A 21,079-nucleotide genomic window follows, 5' to 3' on the forward strand; every position below is an offset into this window, starting at 1 on the left:
GTAAGAGATTAAATTCACCCAAGGAATCTGCAGAACTCCTTGGTTCTAGACTTAAGTCAAATTCTTCTAGCATATGGGATGTTTTTCTCATGGTACAGACACAGAGAATGAGAACTAGTCCACTACTTTTCTGAGGACGAGTCTACAGTTTTTTGCAGTAATATAAATGACTTAATGAACAATTTAGAAATTATTACAATCCTACAAGGTGGAGACTTTATATTGACTCAAAGAGGAGTGTCAAAGGTGTGTTGCTCTGCGATAGAAATAAATATGGGTCAATTCCAGTAGCTCACTCTGTGCATTTGAAAGATATAAGAATTTGAAGAAGATGTTGACAAATATTAAGGGTGAAGAACATGGTTGGTTGGTCTGTGCTGACTAGTGATGGCCTTACTTGAACAGCAATGCGGTCACACAAAAATGATTTGCTTTTTGTGCCAGTGGAACAGTCTGGCAAGTGGAACAGCCTGGATCAAAGAACATAGTTCATAAACCACTGATAAACCCCAAAACTCTCCTCCTTCCACATCAGTTTGTGAAAACTTTGCCTCAGGAAGGTCCCTGCTTCAACAACCTTTGTACTATATTCCCATTGATCACACATGAGAAGCGAAAACAAGGTAATTTTGTTGGACCTGAAATTTGCAAACTGATGATGGACCGATGTTTGTTGTTTGGTTTTTAGGAGCATTAGCAACTAAGGCCATATTGCTCTGGGAATATGCGGTGGTCATTCCCTGACCTTTCCGCATCCTCCGTATTTGGTGGTGATGGGCTCGAACCCCAGTCTAATCAAGAAGCGTGTGCTACGCACTGTTACTCCTTCCCACCTGGCTATGGAGGCGCCTATGATGGACCGAGATTTCAGCATTACATCCTCAGGGGCTCATATCTGGTGAGTATGGGCTTGGCACACTCAGGGTCCTGAGCTGGCTATCATCATTCTTTTCTATCTTGGTGATTCCCTTCTATTTTTGACTCTCTCTCTCTCTCTCTCTCTCTGTCTTGGCACCTCCATAGCCAGGTGGGCAGGAACAGCAGTGCGTAGCACACGCTTCTTGATTAGACCGGGGTTTGAGCCCGTGACCACCAAATACGGAGGATGCAAAAAGGTCAGGGAATGACCACTGCATATCTCTGGAGCAATATGGCCTTAGTTACTAATGCTCCTAAAAACCAAATAACAACAACTCTCTCAGGGTAACTTGGGAATTTTTTTTTGGCTGGTGCAGCATAGGCATCAGGCTTCCTTTCATCATATAGCTAATAATAATAATAATTAGCAGTGGCAAATGATGCAAGAAAGCAAGCTTATACAGCAACAGCAAAAAAAAAAAAAAAACCTCAACACCTTGCATTTCACCTATTCATTCCCTTCAACAGTTTGTCTAGTTCTTCCTTGAATTTATTTAAACTACCACTTCCACAACAACAGATGGAAGTTTGTTCTGTTGGTTGTTGGAGGCAACTATGAAAAAATTAACTTCTTGGGAACAAGAAGGATCCAGACTACAAGAATACAGGTGAAAATATGTTGGCAAACTTCATGAAGCTTGGCTGCAACATGAGTGTCAACTACATCCCAGAAAATTTAGGGAGTGTTAGTGAAGAACAGGGTGAGAGGAGGAGAAGGTTTCACAAGGACATTAAAGACATGGAGATGAGGAACCGGGGTGGGCAGGATGAAATGTCAACACAATGGCTGACTATTGCTGGATGCTGAAGAGGGACTATACAGTACAAGGATCTGCAAGAAAATCAAAGAAACAAAAATTTTACCCACTGTAGATCAGTTTTTAAAATGAGGTGTTTAGTGAACTTTATACTGCATTGCCCTTTTTAATAGTGTTTTCAACATGTATCTAAATATAAAAGCCTGGTAAAAAGTAGCATTTTATATAATTTCAGCACACAAATTCTACCAAAATTAATAAAAATTAAAAAAAAATCAAATTTTCCTTCATGATTTTTGAAGAAACCTGCCGTGATGGAAATAAACAGAAGTTATTTTTGAAATCAGCATTAGAAAATGATTCAGAAAAACTCTTTTCTGAGAAAATATCAGTGAATTTTTTTCAAAATGCAGAGTAGTGTAATTATAGTAATCTTTTAGAAATTAAAAATTTAGTTCTTTAATTACAAAATCTGGCTAAGGTAAAGAAAGCCAACACGAGAACCGCGGGAAACTTTGGGAAACTTTAACGCATCAAAAGCATTTCCTGGTACTGCATCTTCTCCCTGTATTCTTGGTAAACAGATGGTGTATGTTATCGGTAGTGGAGTAGAAGTCGATAATGATGTATTGATTAGTTTTTTCTTATTATTAAAAGCAGATTATCGGAGTTCATGAGTGAGCTGAAATTTACTTATGGGTACACCCTCTAGACTGCCTCAGTCTTAGGGCGATTTCCCCCTTTCTCGCTGTTTTAACCAGGTATGAAAATGACTTCTACAGATGGTGGTGCATGCTATCGGTAGTTTCAGTAGAAGTCATTTTCCCAATCAGGTTAAAACAGTGGGAACAGGGGATAAACATCCTAAGAGGCAGTCTGGAGGGTGTACCAGTAAGTAAAACTACAGCCACAAAGGCATTACACTCACGAACTCCAATAATCTGCTTTTAATAATGATAAAAAAACTAATCAATACATCGTTATCGACTTCTACTTCCATTACCGATAACACGCACCATCTGTTTACCGAGACTTCAGGGAGAAGCTGTAGTACTGGGAAATGCATTTGACTGCTAAAAGTTTCCTGTGGTTCTCGTGTTGGCTTTCTTTACCTTCATCCAAAATCTAAATAAAAAAGAAAAGTAGTGGCATACCTTTGCTAATACCTGTTATATCTACTGACTGAACTGAAGATCCAACTTCACTCTAAATGTAAGAACAGTATTTCAGATCCAAACTCAAGAGATATAAATTAACTTTATTAATTTGATCTATCCTTAATTATTTTTACAAATTTTTCTTCTCAAATTTCAATATTTTGAAGTATTATCTATTTGTTATCACAGTAACAGTTCCTACAAATTTGTTTATTCTCATTATTCTCTTTATTATACGTTCTAATTTGAATTTTTGATTAAAGTGAACTTGGTGAGAGACAAATTTCAATTTTTTTTATGAAATTTAAATGTAAAGTTCATAACTGGGTGATTAAACTTGAATTCTGCTTCTGGCAACAGTCTGAAAAAGTATATTAAATCATCTCAAAGATATTAAGCTATTTGATCCATTAATTAACAAATGACCTATATAATCTGTGTCCATCATATCATTACAGACCATTACTGCAGTATCACATATCAAAGGGCATTTATTTTATAGCACGAATAAATGATAATTTGCACAAAAACTGAATCACATGCACAAAATCCATGTCTTCCGCAACTACAGCCGCAGTTGTGGCACATTTTGATGGTCTTCCACTTCGTGGACGAACTTGTAACAAACAGTTGTATCAAATTTCTTAATCATCATCTTTAGTCCTGCAACAGTCATTGGTTCTTTACCACATCACATACCTTTCAGCTGACGGAAAGATTGCAAAGCTGCAGATTCAGCGTTAAGGTAATAACATTTTCACCAACAGTGCTTTATACGGTAATAATAAAATGACCGCTTAGCTTCTTTTCTTTTTCTTTCGCAAATGCACACTAAACTGCTTAACTGTTGTTCTTGCAGTGCCTTTATAGCAGACACTTGCGCAACGTCATTCATGGTACAGCGCTATATGGTGGGCATATTTGGAACTAATGTTGACATTCTTTCGGGAAAAAACCCAAGCAATTCTATGCAATTCTGAGCTAATCTCGTTACTATATGTCAAAAATACACTGAATAATTCAAATTGGTCAGACAAGCTTACCCTTAAACCCATGCTGTGTCAGGTGCCTCTGTAGCCAGGTGGGCAGGAGCGGCAGTGCGTGGCACACGCTTCTTGATTAGACTGGGGTTCGAGCCCATGACCACCAAATACGGAGGATGCGGAAGGGTCAGGGAATGACCACCGCATATCTCCGGAGCAATATGGCCTTAGTCGCTAATGCTCTTAAAAACCAAATAACAAACAACAAAACATGCTGTGTCTGAACTATTACTGCAGTCTTGTCTACGTGATCCTACATCACTTCTTTAACCAATGACTCCATTATTTTCCCTGGAACAGAAGTTAAACTAACAGGTATATAATTATTTGCGTCACCCTTTGAACCCCCTTTGTGAAGGGGATACATTTTTTTTTTTTTTTTTTTTTTTTTTAACGAAAACCCCAAACACAAGAGGTATTAGATCGTACTTAGTACAGTGCTTGGGCTGGAGGTTAAGAAGATGAAAGAAGATATTTGTTGACATTAGACTTGAACTTCTGTAGATTGTAATTTTCAGGAAATATGTAGGAAGAAGGGTTGTTTCAGAAAACGGCAGTTAAATGAATAAACAAGGAAGATTTTCATCTTCCTTGTTTATTCATTTAACTGCCGTTTTCTGGATGCTGAAGAGGATGCGAATATGAAGTTGGACAGTAAATGGATGTTGGCTGGTGGTGGCACATGTTCAGACTGTTTTGAAAGAGAGAGCGGGAATTACAGAAGCCAATTCAGAAGAACAGTGCCCATGGAAGTATCTGTAGAAAAGGCATGTAGAAGAAACAGTACGTCTATGAGACAGAGCGTGGAGAGACTCTGTTAGAGAGGAGTCATTAATTAACCTAACTGCCCTCTTCTGAATGGAATCTACAAGCCTGAGAGAGGTTTTGGGGGCACTGCCCCAGATGTGGGAACAATATTCCATGGTAGGGCGGATATGCGATTTGTACAGAGTGAAGAGCTGTTTGGAAGAAAAGTAACGGTGAGAGCAAAACAGAAAACCAAGTTTTTTAGATGCAGAGGAAGCGATATTTGTAATATGCTTGTGCCAAGAGAGATTAGAAGTGTAATCCCCAAAAGAGAAATATCATTTTTCCTAGAAATCGGAGTGTCACCAAAGGTAAGCATAGGAGCAGAATTATCCATTTTGCGAAATATAGGACAAGACTGAATTTTAGAAGGATTGAAACCAACTAAGTTGTCTTTGCCCCACTGGAGAATTACCTGGAGATTGGCATTTAAGGAATTTATAGCGGATATTCGAGAAGTTGAAGCTGATCGAGCAGGGGAAGGTTTTTCAAAACGGAAAGTAGAATGCAATGCGCTATCATCGGCAAAACTATGGATAGGATTTCCAGTCAATGGAAGAAGGTCATTAATAGACAAGAGGAAAAGAGGGGGAAAGAACTGAACCTTGGGGGACACTAGCATTACTGGAGAAGTTAGAAGACAGAGAACCATCTATCATCACCCTCAGTGAGCGATCAGAGAGAAAACCAGATAACCAATTACAAAAAACAGTTGGCAAGCCATAAGATGGAAGTTTGTTTAGAATACCTTTATGACAAACACGATGGAAAGCCTTTGAAATGTCAAGAGCAACTGCTTGTGTTTTACCAAACTTTTCCATTGAATTAGTCCATAAATGGGTAACATAAGCCAGAATATCACCAGTGGATCGACATTGGGGGAATCCATACTGGTGATCGTTGATCAGACGGAAGGTTTCTAGGTAGGGTAAGAGTTGGCGGTTAATTGATTTCTCCATTACTTTAGAAACAGTAGAAGTGACTGCAATGGGACGATAATTGGATTGAAGGTACTTGTCACCCTTTTTAGGAACTGGCTGGATATGAGCAAATTTCCAAGCAGAAAGAAAAACACCTTTGGTATACGAAAGTGAAAAAAGGTGGCAAAGAACAGGAGTAAGTTCAGGAGCACAGGTTTTGAGAACAAGTGGAGAAATACCATCAGGACCTGGAGTTTTCTTAGCATTGAGATTCGTCAAAATCCACAGAGGACCACAGGAGTCATTGAATGGAGCGTGTTGGGAATGATGGGAGGTATTTTACCAAGATCATTAATACATGATTTGGAAGAGAAATAGGATGCTAGCAGGTCAGCTTTATGCTTGGATGAAATGACAACAGAACCATTTGTTTTTGACAGGGGTGGCAGCAGAGATGGGCAAAAGTTGCGGCCAATAACTTTGGCAAGAGACCAGAATACTCAACTAACATTAGGGCAAGAAGCTAGTTTTCTACTCTTAGACTGTTCAAAATCTAGTTTGGACTGATTAATGACTGCTTTACAATTGCTGCGAGCCTTGGTGTAGGCAGAAAATAAAACTGAAGAATTGGAAACAAGCCAATTATGATATGCAACATTCTTCTCTTGAATAGCCTTAGCACATTTAGCGGAAAAACCAAGGTTTAGATAAAAGTTAAGATTTTAGAGTGGAGTGTGGAATAAAGGATTCCATTCCTACAAGAATGATTTCACTGACACGGTCTGAGCAAACACTGGCATTAGAAGTTTTGAAACAGTAGTCCGCCCAAGGAAAAGAAGAAAAGAAATCTCGCAGATCATCACATTTTGCATTCTTGTAATGCTAAACAAGGTTGGCAATAGCCATGAGATAAAGGCTCCATTGGAGAAGAGACAATCACCAAGTTGTGACCTGAAGTGCCTAAAGGACCACTCACTTCGTCCGTGTACTTAGAAGGGTTGTTTGTGAGAAAAAGATCAAGCGTGTTGGCTGTATGGTTAGGATTGTCCAGTATTCTTGTAGGTAAATGAACAATTTTGTGCAAGGACATTAGAAATTGCAAATGTCTCAGCATGTCGACCAGCTGGGTTGGTGTGACTAGAAAATGGAAGCCGGCTGGAGTTGTGAACATTACAATCGCCAAGGAAAATTACCTCACTGTTACAAAAGTTAGCCTGGAGAAAGTCGAGTTGCAAAGAGAGGAAGTGAAAGAGCTCCAAATGATTAGTGGAGTTGGGAGAACAGTAGAGACAACAGATGAATTTGACACAATGATGTAGAGAGATTTTAAGTCAGAGAAGATTCCAAATTACAAAGTCTCTGACAGGGAATATCGGAACAGAGATATGCACAAGTACCACCTTTGAGGTGAAAGGAATCATATAGCAAATAATTTGGACAACTGAGATGAGCAGTAGTTGAATTAACCGATAACTGAGATTCTTTCAGAAAAAGTACATGGGGTTTGGCCGACTGCAAGTGGAAATGGACATTGTTGAGATTAGAATTGAGACCATGTATATTTGTGAAATGAACTAGGAAGTGTTTGGGAGGTGTAGATCTTTTTGCAGATAAGCTTATTCCATTAGTTTGACAATTTATGGTGTATTCGACAGTAAGAAAAAGTGTGTGGGGGGGGGATATGCTGTATGAAGTAATGAAATTTTTGGATATGGCGTACACATGGTAAGAATATACCCAGATGCTTGACATAACGTGGCCTCTACAATGTCCTCTGCATACACACTATTCAGACACTATCCAGTCACTATCTGGCAGAATAGAGGTAGCAAGATTATACACTACCTGATCCGGAAGCCTCCTAGAGAGTTACCAATAGATTTGGTCCAGTGTACTAACTAGCGGCTGGCCTGTGAACACCATTTTTGAGCTGTACCCTCGAAATGTAAGGAAGATTGGACCTCGTCATGATGTTCGTCATAATCTCAAAAGTCATCAGTCATAGTGTATGATGGAAGAGGTGGGGAAGGGTTGACCGGAACTTAGCTCTGGAGACTAAACTTGGGTTTCACCACTTCAAGCCTCCAATAAGCAAAGTGGTGGTATTACACCGGTTGATGAGTCATCTACCACCTAGTATTGCATGGTATCACAGAGGGGCAGCATTCCTCAATGTGGTGTGGGCACCACATCTCAAGCCCTGCTTACGTTGGTTCATACCTGGGTGGTCACCCGCAGTGTGCTTGTGCATGGAGGTTATACCCATTAACACATCTCCAGTCCATGGGGACCTCCCCTGAATCTAAGGATGCTCTTATTATTATGGCCAAGAGTTTTCTTACTTCCCTTGCTGCCTCCTTCAATATAACTGGGTAGATTCCATCTGCACCAGGTGACTCTTTTTATATTTAGTTTTAAAATGTTCCACTTTGCTCTCTGTTATTACAAACTCATTCAGCTCCCTGTTAGAATTTAGAAAACTTCTGTCCTCCCCTTCCTTACAAATTCCTCATGTATGAATGTAGATGCAAAATACTCATTCAATTTGTCAGCTAATCAGAGTAGAATCATCAACAGTCAAACCACCGATATCAAGTGGACCAATCTGATTCATCCTCTTCCTTCTAGAGTTTACATAAGGAAACAAGTCTTTGTTGTTTTTCTTTGCATCCTTTGCTCGTAATCAGCCTTCCCTTCCCTAACCTCCTTTGTGACTTGATTACAGACTAGCTTATACCTGCCATATGCTTCTGTGTCATTTATATGCTAATTTATATGCATCCCATGCATTTTTCTTCTCTGCCACGAGCCTCGTTAGTTCATCTGACATCCATTTAGGCCTAAATCTTGAACAGTATTTCTTAGTTGGTATGAAAAGCCTAGTAGCTTCCAAGATTAATTTCCCAAAGGCTTCCCATTTAGAATTCACTGTTTTTAAGATCATCAGTTGATCCCACTGTATAGAATTCAAAAACTGGCTGAGACTACTGTAATCACCTTTACGAAAACAAAAACCCTTCCCTTTACCCTTGATGGTAGTTACATATTTAAGTAAATCCCACACGAGTAGACTGTGATCACTGTCTCCTAGTGGTTCCTTTATCTGCAAATTCCTAATGCATGAGTCATCACTGCTGATAATCAGATCAAGAGTATTACTCCCTCTGGTTGCCCCTGGAACATGTTGCTGTAGAAAACAATCCTCCAATAAATCCACAAAAGCCTTGCTAGTGTGCGAGTGACCAATCCACAAGTTCCAGTAAATATATGGAAATTTAAAATCCCCCCATTACAAGACATTCAGATTTACTGGCCCACTCTATTTCTCTGCACAATTGTTCATTGTACTCATTAGGCCTATAACACACTGCTACTCTCATTTTTCCTTTCCCAGTGTTTATGTCACACTAAACCGACTCCACATTACACTGTCCACCCATGTCAACTGGATGTCAACACTGCACTGTCCACCCATGTAACTTCCTTAGAATTTGCGTGTTTCTTAACTAACAGCATAACCCCTCCTCCTTTCCTACCTTGTCTATCCTTTCTGTAAACATTGTATTCCCCAAATTCTAATTCTGCACTGCTTATATATGTGTGAAACCATGTCTCTGATATCCCAACAATATATGCCTTTGACACTTTGATCAGCACTTCAAATTCTTCAAATTTATTTACTATACTTCTAGCATTGGTGTACATGCAAGTATATGTGCACCTGTTCTTACTCTTAGTTACCCTAACACAGCCCATGTATTTATTTGTTTCACGATGACTCCCAGCAGGTCTTGAAGTCCCCAGAACCTTGCTTTTTAGGCTGCTGCTCATTACAATAGAAGCAGTGCAATTATCGCTCTTGCCTCTGCCTGCGGCTACTGTTAATCTTTTAATCTGTGAATCCCCCCAGCTAGCAGTTTTTCAACCCCCCTAACACTGCCTTGATAGCATCAGGAAATATTCTTGGACCCTTTCTATTTAAGTGTATCCGATCCCTATAGAAACAGTCACTCCTGTTAGCAAGTACAGACCACACTGAAAAAAATTCAACCCCACAAGCACTGCACAATCTCTCCAGGGCCAAATTGATTAACAAGGCTCTCATCATATACTCCCTCCTATCGTGTCTGGGCAGAATTGCAGACACTTTCAAATTCAACACTAGCTTGCAACTTTTTCTTAACATTGACCTGTACTTATTAAGTAAATCTGCAGATCTCTTACTGTTAAGGTCATTGGAGCCAACGTGTACAACAATATCACCTTTTGCGCCCTTAAAAGATTACATCTGGTACAACATCAACTTTTGTCCCTGGCAGACATACCCTGGTTCTGCTGCACCTATCATTTTTGCATAATATATTCCTCATCTCCCTGACAATAGAGTCACCAACAATAACTAACTCTTTCCTACCCTAAAGTCATTTTTCTGTGGAAAACACTTTGCTGCTGATGATGAAGTGATTTATGCTGCTGATTCGTCGTTTGAAGGAGAGTGGGAGGACATCTACAAATCGGACCTGTAGAAGACTATCATGAGGTGTCAAAATTGAGTCATTTTGTCTGGTGACTATGTTTAAAAAGTGTAATAGATGGTGACACTATTTCTGGGTGAAAACCAAAGTTTTTTTACCTTCCCCTGCTTTGTACTAATATCAAATTTGTGCTGTGGACAGCATAACCTGTTTCTGTCTATTTAGCTGAAGCTGGATTTCCCTAGCTGTGGAGTCTGCTTCATTTGAAAGAGGTTGTGTGCTTTGGTGCATGCCATATTTGGGCACACGCTTCAAAACATAATCATTTTGAACAGTGTGCTCAGTAAAAGGAATCTGAATGGAGTTTGTGTCAGAGGGGTGTCTTGCTCTTTGTTCTGTGCATTTGTTTTCCAATATTCCTTCAAGACTGGGGAATACAACAGAATTTTATGATCCATTTATTTTGGTTGAAGAGAAATAGCAAAGACCTAACTTGTTTCGACACTGGATGAGGATTTTAGGAGTTATTTTGCCCTTAAAGTCTGTATAGGTTATGTTCTGCAAATGGGAAAGTCTTGAAGGGAGTTTAAGGCCATATTAACTGTATACAATGCATTCTAGGTAGAAAGACAGGGATTGTTGAGGTGGGGAGGATCGCTGCAGCTCCCATAGATGTATCACATTTCGAGCCCTCCATATATAATTAAGGAGCTTGGGCAAAGGAAGAGGTACAGCCTGCATGCAATTGTTGAATGTTTTTACTTGCCAGGGAATGTTTTTCCCAATCAGCAAATGTAGCTATCACAAGGAGGCAGATACATTGTCCAAGACTGGTTCCAAGTCTTGATAGGTATTAGTAAGGTGTACATTCTACTGCATTAGGTCTTGTAAATGGATGCCTGTAGGTCTGCCTTCATTGGGTTTGTTTCTATAAATATTAACCTGCACTAGGTCAAGAAGAGATTAGCATTAGCAGAGGCATATGATGCAAGAAAGAAAGCTTACGCAGCATCAGCCAAAAAAAAAAAAAAAAAAACCCCACTCCCATTTCACCCATCTGTTCATTTGAAATACCTGTCCAGCTGAGCCTTAACTTTATTTAAGCTATCAACTTCCCCAATAAGGGATGGAAGTCTGTTCCACCAACCAACTACCAGCTGGCTAAAGGCAAATTTCCGCACATCTATCTACATCTGTCTTTCCTCACTTTGAATTTATGCCCTCTCAGGTGATTATTCTGAGCAAAAGGAAGAATCCCATCAGCATATAACCAGCTCAAACCATTCAAAGCTTTATGCATCTCTATCATATCACCTCGCTGGTGCCTAGTCTCCAGACACTGTAATTTGCAAAACTTAAGCCTTTCTTCGTAAGAGGAACCCTTTGTTCCATTCACTAATCTTGTTGCCCTTCTCTGTACTCGTTCCAGCAGCTCTACATCCTTCTTGAAATGAGGCCTCCAGACCTGTATACAGCACTCAAGGTGTGGCCTGACAATTGCCTTATACAAGGGAATAATCACTGTCTTATCCCTGCTAGAAAAATTCCTGTATATCATTGAGAAGACACCATGAGCTACACTTGCAGCCCATCTGCACTGCTCAGAGAACTTCATATCTGCCTGCACAATTAACCCCAGGTCCTTTTCATTCTCTACCACTGTCAGTGTAGTACCACAGAGTTGATACGTTGCTCGGGGTTACTGTTTCCCATATGTAGTACTTTACATTTGTCAATGTTAAACATCATTTGTTAAACATCAAAGGTTGTTAAGGACACTACTGATGCTATGCAGCAGCATAGCATCAGTAGTGTTCTTAACAACCTTGCCAACCTTTCTATTGTCCGCAAACTTGGACATTAAGCTTGATATACCATCATCAATATCATTTATAAATAGATAAAACAATAATGGACCCAACACTGAACCCTGAGGGACTCCACTGATAACATTAGTCCACGATGAGCAGTGTCCATTGATTACCACTCACTGTCTTCTCCCTCTCAACCACCCCTTTACCCATAGCAGGAATTTGCCTCCAATGCCACACTGCTCCAATTTGTGCAGCAGTCTTCCATGTGCAACAGTATCAAAAGCTTTTCTAAGATCCAAATATATAATATCAAAGTTATTCCCTGCATCCAGTTCTTTTGTGACTGCATCATAGTATCCAATCAAATTGGTCAGGCAAGACTTTCCCTTAACAAAACCATGCTGTTTCTGAGCTATAACTGAAGTCTTATCTAGATGATCCTGCAGTGCTTCTTTAACTAGTGCCTCCATTAATTTTCCTGGAACAGAAGTGAAACTCACAGGTCTATAATTACTTGTGTCAGCCTTTGATCCTCCTTTGTGAATTGGGGTCACATTTGCACATCTCAAGTCTATGGGTACCTCCCCTGAGTCCAAAGAAACTCTCATAATTATGGCTAAGGGTTTGCATACTTACTTTGCTGCCTCCTTTAATATAACTGGATAGATCTCATCCACCCCAAGTGCCTTTTTTATATTTATCCTCAACAATCTGATTCATCCCTTTCCTTCTAGAGTTTACATAGGAAAAGAACTCTTTTCTGTTTTTCTTTACATCCTTTGCCAAGGATTTCTCATAATCTGCCTTTGCCTGCCTAATCTCCTTTGTGACTTGGTAACAGACCAGCTTATATCTATCTTAGGCTTCCATGTCACCCATTAATTTATGTATCGCATACATTTTTCTTCTCTGCCATATGTCTCATTAGTTCATCTGACATCCATTTAGGCCTAAACTTTGAACGATATTTCTTAGTTGGTATGTGAAGCCTAGTTGCTTCCAAGATAAGTTCTTTGAATGCTTCCCATTTTGAATTTGCTGTTGGTGACATCATCAGTTGGTCCCACTGTGTAGAATTTAAATACTGTCTCAGACTATTGTAGTCGCCTTTACGAAAGCAAAAACCCCTCCCTTTACCCCTGATGGTAGTTACCTCTTTGAGTAAATCCCACTTCAGCACACTGTGATGACTGCCACCTAGTGGTTCCTTTATCTGCAGATTCTTAATGCATGAAGAATCACTACTGATAATCAGATCAAGAGTATTACTCCCTCTAGTTGCCTCCCAAACATGCTGATGTAGAAAACAATCATCCAATAAATCCACAAAAGCCTTGCTGGTGTGTGAGTGACCAAACCACAAATTCCAGTCAATATCTGGGAAATTAAAATCCCCCATTATAAGACTATCTGATTTACTGGCCCACTCTAATTCCCTGTACAGTTTCTTATTATGCTCACCAGAGTCATTAGGCCTATAGCACACTACTACTTCAATTTCCCAATGCTTATATTACACCAAACTGGCTCGACACTGCACTGTCCAGCGATGTCGACTGGCTTCCTTCCTTGGGTTACTCAGGAACTTTTTTTTTCCTGGTGTAGCATAAGCCTCAGGCTTCCTTGCATCATATGGATGATGATGATAATAATAATAATACTAATAATAATAAAGAGAAGAATGATGATATCCAGCTCAGGACCCCAGGTGTGCCATGCCCATACTTACCAAATGTGAGCCCCTGGGGTTAATTGTACTTAAATGGAATCACGACCCAGACTAGAGTAGCAAAGCAACGAGCACAAAGTAGCAGTAGTACTGTGACTTGGGGGAAAACCAAAGGGGCAATTCTGCAATGCATCACAGTCTAAAAAAATGTGCAAAATGTGAAATGTTTGCAGACCTTTCTAGAACATTACATGATCTAGCCAAGGAGGATGTCTTTGTGTGTGTGTGTGTGTGTGTGTGTGTGTGTGTGTGTGTGTGTGTGTGTGTGTGTGTGTGTGTGTGTGTGTGTGTGTGTGTGTGTGTGTGCGCTAGGTGCAGAGACTGAAGAAATTAGGTGGCAACTAGGCATTCTGATGGGCATCTATGAGAGTTTGAGGTGTAGGTAGATGCCCTCAAAGAAATTAATGTGAGAGGCCCATTAAGCACTCGGCAGCCCAACTCAATGCTAGAGCTCATTCTTGTGCATCAGGAAACAGCGGCAATCTCCAAGGCAGAATGTGTAGGTCCCAAAAGGAGTTGGTTATTGTCGTTGACTCTATTGTCAGGGAGATGGGGAATATATTATGCAAAAAGCATAGGTGGAACAGGAACAGGGTATGTCTGCCAGGGGCAAAAGTTGATATTTTGTACAGCAGATATAATCTTTTAAGGGCACAAAAGGTGATATTGTTGTACACATTGGCACCAATGACCTTAAGAGTAAGAGATCTGCAGATTTACTCAATAAGTACAGATTAATGTTGTTGTTGTATGTTTTACGGCGCAATGGAAGCTAAAGGCCATTATGCTCCAAACAATGGTAGGAGATAATGACAGGAGATAAGGAGAGTTAATGACAGTATGCTGCTGCAACAGGATATAGAAATGTTAAGCAGATGGGCTGAGAGGTGACAGCTGAAGTTTAACATTGACAAATGTAAAGTACTGCATATGGGAAGCAGTAACCCCAGAGTAACATATCAACTGTGTGATACTACACTGACAGTGGTAGAGAATGAAAAGAGACCTAGGGGTAATTGTGAAGGCAGATATGAAATTTTCTGAACAGTGCAGATGGTCTGCAAGAGTAGCACGTGATGTCTTGTCAATGATATACAGGAATTTTTCTCGCAGGGATAAGGAAGTGATTATCCACTTTTTAATGCTGAGGGAAATGGACCATAATCTGCCACGCTGGTCCAGTGCGGGTTGGCAGATCGAACGTATTTAGCAGTCAGGGGCTTGAACCCCGGTCTACTCAAAGAGCGTGTGCCACTGCACTCCCGCTCCCAACCACTCGGCTACGGAGGCCTCTTTTATAAGGCAATGGTCAGGCCACACCTTGAGTACTGTATACAGGTCTGGAGGCCTCATTTTAAAAAAGATGTAGAGCTGCTGGAACGAGTACAGAGAAGAGCAACAAGATTAGTGAATGGAACAATGGGTTGTTCTTACGAAAAAAGGCTTAAGTTTTGCAAATTACAGTGTCTGGAGACTAGGCACCTGCGAGGTGATCTGATTGAAGTGTATAAAGCCTTCAATTGTTTGAGCATGCTCAATGCTGATGGGATTCTTCCTCTTGCTCGGAATAATTGTCTGAGAGGGCATAAATTCAAATTGAGGAAAGACAGTTGTAGGATAGATGTGCAGAAGTTTGCCTTTATCCAGCAGGTGGTTGATTGTTGGAACAAACTTCCATCTGACATAATGGAGGTCAACAACTTAGATAAGTGCAAGGCTGAACTAGACAAAGTTTTTGAGCGATTGGATGGGTGAAATGGGAAGGGGTTTTTTTTTTTTTTTTGTCTGATGCTATATAAGCTTGCTTTCTTGCATCTTGTGCCTTGCTAATGATAATGATATAACATACAGGTTAATGTTGAAAAAATTTGCAAGTGAGGGTTAAATTTGAAAGTGTCTGCAATTCTGCCCAGACACGATAGGAAGGAGTATATGATGAGAGCCTTGTCAATCAATTCAGCCCTGGAGAGATTGTACAAAGCTAAAGGGGTAAAAATTTTTTTAGCGTGGTCTGTGCTTATTAACAGGATAGACTGCTTCTACAGGGATGGGATACACTTAAATAGAAAGGGTGCAAGAATATTTGCTGATGCTATCAAGGCAATGTTAGGTGGGGTGGAAAACTTCTAACTTGGAGGGATTCATGGACTAAAAGATTAACAGTAACCGCAGACAGAGGCAAAAGTGATTCTTGCACTGCTTCTATTGTAAGCAGCAGCAGCCTATAGAGCAAGTTGCTGGAGATTTCAAGAGCTGTTGGGAGTCATTGTGGACCAAGTAAATACATGGACTGTGTAATGGTAACTAAGACTAAGAACAGGAGCATGTATACTTGCATGTAAACCAATGCTAGAAGTAAAGTAACACATCTAGTGAGTATGGGCTTGGCACACCCAGGGTCCTGAGCTGGATATCATCATTCTTCTCTTTCTTGGTGATTCCCTTCTCTCTCTCTCTCTCTCTCTCTCTCTCTCTCTCTCTCTCTCTCTCTCTCTCTCTCTCTCTCAGGGTAACTCAGAATTTTTTTTTTTTTCTTGGCTGGTGCAGCATAAGCCTCAGGCTTCCTTGTACTATATGTCTATTAATAATAATAATAAAAATAAATTTGTTCAATTTGAAATGCTGATCAAGACATCAAAGGCAGATAGTGTTGAGATATCAGAGACATGGTGTCACACATATATAAGCAGAGCAGAATTGGAATTTGGGGAGTACAATGTGTGCAGAAAGGATAGACAAGGTAGGAAAGGAGGAGGGGTTATGCTGTTAGTTAAGAAACACACAAAATCTAAGGAAGTTACATGGGTGGACAGTGCAGTGTTGACATCCAGTTGACATGGGTGGACAGTGCAATGTTGAGTCGGTTTGGTGTAACATAAACACTGGGAAAGGAAAAATGAGAGTAGCAGTGTGTTATAGGCCTAATGACTCTAATTAGTACAATGAACAATTGTGCAGAGAAATAGAGTGGGCCAGTAAATCTGAATGTCTTGTAATGGGGGGGATTTTAAATTTCCATATATTTACTGGAACTTGTGGATTGGTCACTCGCACACTAGCAAGGCTTTTGTGGATTTATTGGAGAATTGTTTTCTACAGCAACATGTTCCAGGAGCAACCAGATAATACTCTTGATCTGATTATCAGCAGTGATGACTTATGCATTAGGAATTTGCAGATAAAGGAACCACTAGGTGACAGTGATCACAGTATACTGATGTTGAATTTACTTAAATATGTAACTACCATCAAGGGTAAAGGGAAGGGTTTTTGTTTTCATAAAGGTGACTACAGTAGTCTCAGGCAGTTTTTGAATTCTATACAGTGGGATCAACTGATGATCTTAAAAACAGTGAATTCTAAATGGGAAGCCTTCGGGGAATTAATCTTTGAAGCTACTAGGCTTTTCATACCAACTAAGAAATACTGTTCAAGATTTAGGCCTAATTGGATGTCAGATATTGGTCCTTGAGGTTGTCATAGACATTCTCTCAGATATGCCAGACAAGCTGTACTTGCTACCTGGGAGTCTAAAACGCTGATGGAACTGATATTCGAGTGACGCTCAAGTCAAGTGGACCCAATTTCGGCAAAGTCCGGACGGTCTGTGACAGTCAAATCCTCTGCTTGCACCTTCACGATAGTGGGACTGTTAGTAATCCTGGGTATAACTTCCATGCACAAGTACACGGTAGGTGACCACCCAGGTGTCAACCAACGTAAGCAGGGGTCGAGGTGTGGCACCCACACCACATGGAGGAATGCCGCCCCTCTATGTTACCAGGCAGTACTAGGTGGTAGATGACTCTCATCAACCGGCAAAATACCACCACTTTGCTTATTGGAGGCTTCAAGTGGTGGAACCCATGTTTAGTCTCTAGAGCTAAGTTCCGGTCAACTCTTCCCTATCTCTTCCATCATGCAGTATGATTGATGACTTTTGAGGTTATGATGAACATCGTGGCGAGATCCAATAATCCTTATATTTCGAGGGTACAGCTCTAAAATGGTGTTCGCAGACCAGCCACTAGTTAGTACACTGGACCGAACCTATTGGTAACTCTCTAGGAGGCTTCCGGATCAGCTAGTGTATAATCTTGCTACCTCTACTCTGCCAGATAGTGACTGGAGGGAGTCCGAGTAGTGTGTATGCAGGGAGCATTGTCGAGGCCACATTATGTGGAGGATCTGGGTATATTCTTACCATGTGTACGCCATATCCAAAAACTTCATTACTCCATACAGCATGTCCCACCCAATTTTTCTTACTATTGAATACACCATGAATTGTCAAAATAATAGAGCCAGAGAAGATCTTTGATCTTCTCTGGCTTAAAATCTCTCTACCTCATTGTGTCAATTTCATCTGTTGTCTCTACCGTTCTCCCAACTCCACTAATCACTTGGATCTCTTTGACTTCCTCTCTTTGCAACTTGACTTTCTCCAGTCCAACTTTACTAACAGTGAGGTAATTTTCCTTGGTGATTTTAATGTTCACAACTTCAGCTGGCTTCCGTTTTCTAGTCACACCGACCCAGCTGGTTGAGATGCTGAGGCTTTTGCAATTACTAATCACCTAGCATGGATTGTTCATTTACCTACAAGAATACCAGACACTCCTAATCATAAGCCAATACGCTTGATCTGTTTCTCACAAACAACCCTTCTAGGTACACGGTCGAAGTGAGAGGTCCTTTAGGCACTTCAGATCACAACTTCGTGATTGTCTCTTCTCCAATGGAACCTATCTTATGGCTATTCCCAACCTAGTGTTGTCTGGCCTTACAAGAATGCAAAATGGGATGACCTGCGAGACTTCTTTTCTTTTCCTTGGTCGGATTACTGTTTCAAAACTTCTGATGTCAACATTTGCTCAGATCGTGTCAGTGAAATTATTCTTGCAGGAATGGAATCCTTTATCCCACACTCCACTTTAAAATCTCGTCCTTTATCTAAACCTTGGTTTTCCAATAAATGTGCTAAGGCTCTGCAAGAGAAGAATGTTGCATATCGTAATTGGCTTGTTTCTAATGTATCAGTTTCATTTTCTGCCTAGACCAAAGCTCGCAACAATTGTAAAGCAGTTATTAATCAGTCCAAACTAGAGTTTGAACAGGCTAAGAGTAGAAAACTTGCTTCTTGCCCTAATGGTAGCCAGGCATTCTGGTTTCTTGCCAAAGCCATTGGCCACAACGTTTGCCCATCTCTGCTCACACCTCTGTCCAAACCAGATGGTTCTGTTCTCACTTCAGCCAAGGATAAAGCTGACCTGCTAGCATCCCATTTTTCTTCCAGCTCATGTATTAATGATCTTGGTAAAACACCTCCAACCGTTCCCAATACGCTCCATTCAATGCCTCTTGTGGTCTTCCATCAAAAGGATATCAGAAGGCTTTTGATGAATCTTGATGCTTAGACAGCTCCAGGTCCTGATGGTATTTCTCCACTTGTTCTCAAAACCTGTGCTCCTGAACTTACTCCTATTCTTTTCCGCCTTTTTTCACTTTCTTATTCCAAAGGCATTTTTCCTTCTGCTTGGAAATATGCTCATATCCAGCCAGTTTCTAAAAAGGATGACAAATCCCTTCCCTCCAATTATCGTCTCATTGCAATTACTTCTACTCTTTCTAAAGTAATGGAGAAATCAATTAACCGCCAACTCTTAAACTACCTAGAAACCTTTCGTCTGATCAAGGATCGCCAGTATGGATTCCGTCAGTGTTGATCCACTGGTGATATTCTGGTTTATGTTACCCATTTATGGACTAATTCAATGGAAAGGTTCGGTGAAACACAAGTAGTTGCTCTTGACATCTCAAAGGCTTTTGATCGTGTTTGGCATAAAAGTCTTCTAAACAAGCTTCAATATTATGTTTTACCAACTGTTTTTAATAATTGGTTATTCAGTTTTCTCTCTGATCAGTCACTGAGGGTGATGGTAGATAGCTCTCTGTCTTCTAACTTCTCCACTAATTCCTGTGTCCCCCAAGGTTCAGTTCTTTACCTCACTCTTTTCCTCTTTTATATTAACGATCTTCTTCCATTGACCGGAAATCCTATCCATAGTTTTGCCGATGATAGCACATTGCATTCCACTTTCCATTTTGAGAAACCTTGTCCTGCTCAATCAGCTTCAACTTCTCGAAATTTGCTACCAATTCCTTAAATGCCGATCTTCAGGTAATTCTCCAGTGGGGAAATGACAATTTAGTTGATTTCAACCCTTCTAAAACTCAGTCTTGTCTTATATCTCGCAAAAAGGATTCTTCTGCTCCTATGCTTACCTTTGGTGACACTCCGATTTCTAGGCAAAATGATATATCTCTTTTGGGGATTACCTTGACTTTTAATCTCTCTTGGCACAAGCACATTACATATATTGCTTCCACTGCATCTAAAAAACTTGGTTTTCTCTTTTGCTCTCGGTGTTACTTTTCTTCCAAACAGCTGCTTACTCTGTATAAATCGCAAATCCGCCCTGCCATGGAATATTGTTCCCACATCTGGGGCGGTGCCCCCAAAACCTCTCTCAGGCTTGTAGATACCTTTTCTACAGATACTTCCATGGGCACTGTTCTTCTGAATTGGCTTCTGTAATTCCCGCTCTCTCTTTCAAAACAGTCTGAACATGTGCCACCACCAGCCAACATCCATTTACTGTCCAACTTCAAACCCACAGAACCAACTTTTCATCTTCCTCATTTATTCATTCAACTGCCGTTTTTCTGGAAGAACCTTCCTTCATACGTATTTCCTGAAAATTACAATCTACAGAAGTTCAAGTCCAATGTCAACAAATATCTTCTTTCGTCTTCTCAACTTCCAACCCAAGCACGGTACTAAGTACTATAGGTTCTAATACCTCTTATGTTTGGGGTTTACATAAAAAAAAAAAAAAAAAGATAAACTAATGAAGCTCGTGGCAGAGAAGAAAATGCGTGGGAGGCATATAAATTAGCATATAAATGACACAGAAGCATATGGCAGGTATAAGCTAGTCTGTAATCAAATCACAAAGGAGGTTAAGGAAAGGAAGACTGATTACGAGCAATCATTAGCAAAGGATGCAAAGAAAAACAACAAAATTCTTGTTTCCTTACGCAAACATGGAATGGGATGAATCATATTGGTCCACTTGATATTGGTGGTTCGACTGTTGATGATACTGCTCTGATTAGCTGAAAAATTGAATGGGTATTTTGCATCTACATTTACACATTATTATTATTATTATGCCATATGGTGCAAGGGAGCCTGAGGCTTATGCAGCACCAACCAAAAAAAAAAATTTCTGAACTACCCCAAAAGAGAGAGAGAGAGAGAGAGAGAGAGAGAGAGAGAGAGAGAGAGAGATAAAAGGGAATCACCAAGGAAGAGAAAAATAATGATAATGATATCCAGCTCAGGATGCTGGGTGTGCCAAGGAATTCTGTAAGGAAGGGGAGGTCAGAAGATTA

The 21,079-nt window shown here is 40.3% G+C and overlaps 1 protein-coding gene across 1 annotated transcript in view; it reads right to left on the reverse strand.

The window, feature by feature from the left end:
* LOC150084515 (cyclic AMP-responsive element-binding protein 3-like protein 2) overlaps positions 1-21,079 on the reverse strand; it is a 91,786-nt gene that overhangs the window by 20,225 nt on the left and 50,482 nt on the right. The window contains exon 4 of the mRNA XM_090375267.1: positions 2,831-2,882. Within this exon, the coding sequence (XP_090231393.1) occupies positions 2,831-2,882 (52 nt within the window). The remainder of the gene's footprint in view (positions 1-2,830; positions 2,883-21,079) is intronic.

The sequence above is a fragment of the Mastigoproctus giganteus genome, chromosome 6 (assembly GCF_048544385.1).
Source record: "Mastigoproctus giganteus isolate SK-2022 chromosome 6, ASM4854438v1, whole genome shotgun sequence".
NCBI classification, from domain to species: Eukaryota; Metazoa; Arthropoda; class Arachnida; order Uropygi; family Thelyphonidae; genus Mastigoproctus; species Mastigoproctus giganteus.